At 37.1% G+C, this 1,915-nt stretch overlaps 1 protein-coding gene across 1 annotated transcript; it reads right to left on the minus strand.

The window, feature by feature from the left end:
• Positions 1-879: 879 nt before the first annotated feature.
• Positions 880-1,827, minus strand: LOC109591981 (uncharacterized). Its single transcript, XM_020007567.1, has 3 exons — positions 1,506-1,827; positions 1,393-1,460; positions 880-1,345 (listed from the first exon to the last, which is right to left on the minus strand). Exons 1-3 carry the CDS (start codon positions 1,601-1,603, stop codon positions 1,167-1,169), a joined length of 345 nt encoding a protein of 114 aa, XP_019863126.1. The 5' UTR covers positions 1,604-1,827; the 3' UTR covers positions 880-1,166.
• Positions 1,828-1,915: the final 88 nt, after the last annotated feature.

The following is a 1,915-nucleotide window of genomic DNA, read 5'->3' on the forward strand; positions in this document are numbered from 1 at the left end:
TACTTTTATGGAAGATGAGGAACTACTTCTACCTCATCTGCAAATGATGTCTCAAACAGCCATGGCCTTTGTAGCATTCTTATTACTATCATTATATTATTATACAATTTTAGTCAATTTTGCATTATTAAACATACTGTTTTGATCTGATAGCAAAATGCATTTAATAAGTAGAGGATGAATGAAGAAAAACTAAACAAATTAATGATAAAAACTGATTTGAAATGAGTTTTAGCTATGATTCCTTCTTCAAACTTCTGGTAGCCATGTTCTTGAGGTGTGCCTATCACGTGAAATTAACATGTGGATATATCCGGTCATATGATCAGCTGCACTAATTACATTCCAGCATGCAACAAAAAAGCCTTGAGTGTCTCCAGACCCTTCCTCCAAAAGCGAAGGGGCGGGGCACGAGACTAGAAGGCCTAGGATAACTGAAGTAAAAGCCATACAATAAATGATTATTCTAATTAACGTCCTACTGTACTGAGCATGCTCAGAAGACAGCATGCTATTAAAAATGGCGTCTACCAGTGAGTCCATGACTGCTTGGGCCAGAGAACACGATTTTTCTTTGATTTTGCTCACCTGTATTTGATAAGTGACTGCACTTCTTACACTACAGCGCAAGAGAATGGTGTAAAAATCATTCTTCTGTGATTGATATCCTAGGAGGAGTTTTGACTGACAGAAAGAAGAAGAAGAAGCAGAAACCTGAACGGAATACGCACGCGTGCATGCATTCATGCACCCCGTAAAACCGTACTTATCGATATTTTCAGCTCCTTTTGCTGGTTCTCAAGTCTTCTAAAGGTAATGAAAAGCTCATCAAGGCTCTCAAGCATTGGCGGCGGAACAAAATTTATTTTGGGGGGGCTGAACATCAATTAAGTTATTAAAATGGGTGTGGTTTTATACAAAAATTGCTGCTAATTTTACAAAAAATGGTGCTAATCTTTTATTGTTGGATTTAGAGTAGTTTTCTTGCCTTTTTCTTTAAATAAAATGAAGAGATGATGACTGCAGGTCTAATTTTACTGATAAAAGTCAGTTTTATTTTCTTTGTTAGTCAGTTGCAGAGAATTTCTGGGGGGGCTCAGCCCCTCCTGTTTCAAGACTGGGGGGGCTTTAGCCCCCTCTGCCCCCCTGTTCCGCCGCCTATGCTCTCAAGTAAGAAATAAAGTTAGATTATCCCAGAGAAACGAGCAAGAATAGCTCAATTTGGGCAGCCATTTTGACCAACTCAACCCTACTAACCAAGCTCTACCGCTTGGCAATAAGTTGTAGCTCCACTTACCAATTTCTGCAAAAGTAACACTTATGGATGCCTTGTCTTTAATGCTATCTGTTATATATTATAAATGTTTAAAAATAATAAATGTGACCACTCACTAGATGAGTCTTCTGGAAACATTCTCTTCAAAACAACATGACCTTTTTCTAATGTGCTCATGTTAATGCTATAATTGGATAATTAGAAATTATAATGGGTATGTGCTTATTACTTTGTAGTCTTGGCTAGTATTGCTTGGTACAAATTGCTCAATTCATTCAGTTGATTGGATGGATCACTCTCTTTCATTTTTTCTATCATTTTAGACATCTGTGGTAGGTAACTCTGTAACTCCTCTAGCTTCTCAGTGACAGCAGCTACATCATCAACAGAGGTTGTGTCTTTACTAGTCTGATTTATTCCAGTTAAGGCACTGGGAGGTGTAGAGCTCTGAGTTGCGTTCTATTTTAAAATGTATGTTACATGTAAATCTATCTGTGACATTAAAATCATATTAGTGATATTTTGTGCACTCAAAATGTGAAGTTTAAACCAAAAAGCAACAATTACAATTCAAAGCACTCGATTATATAGATGCATACAAAACCATTTTTGTTGCTGTAAAGAGCAACTGCGTAGCTG

Source organism: Amphimedon queenslandica, unplaced genomic scaffold (genome assembly GCF_000090795.2).
Source record: "Amphimedon queenslandica unplaced genomic scaffold, v1.1 AMPQUscaffold_6654_Cont21390, whole genome shotgun sequence".
NCBI lineage: Eukaryota > Metazoa > Porifera > Demospongiae > Haplosclerida > Niphatidae > Amphimedon > Amphimedon queenslandica.

What these genes read in the sequence shown, in the direction of transcription:
- LOC109591981 (XM_020007567.1), bottom strand. Translation starts at nt 1,603, where the DNA reads ATGTCTAAAATGATAGAAAAAATGAAAGAGAGTGATCCATCCAATCAA. An exon ending in ATACTAGCCAAGACTACAAA is followed by an intron (nt 1,461 to 1,505) that starts GTAATAAGCACA and finishes ATCCAATTATAG; the next exon opens with CATTAACATGAGCACATTAG. An exon ending in GTTTCCAGAAGACTCATCTA is followed by an intron (nt 1,346 to 1,392) that starts GTGAGTGGTCAC and finishes AATATATAACAG; the next exon opens with ATAGCATTAAAGACAAGGCA.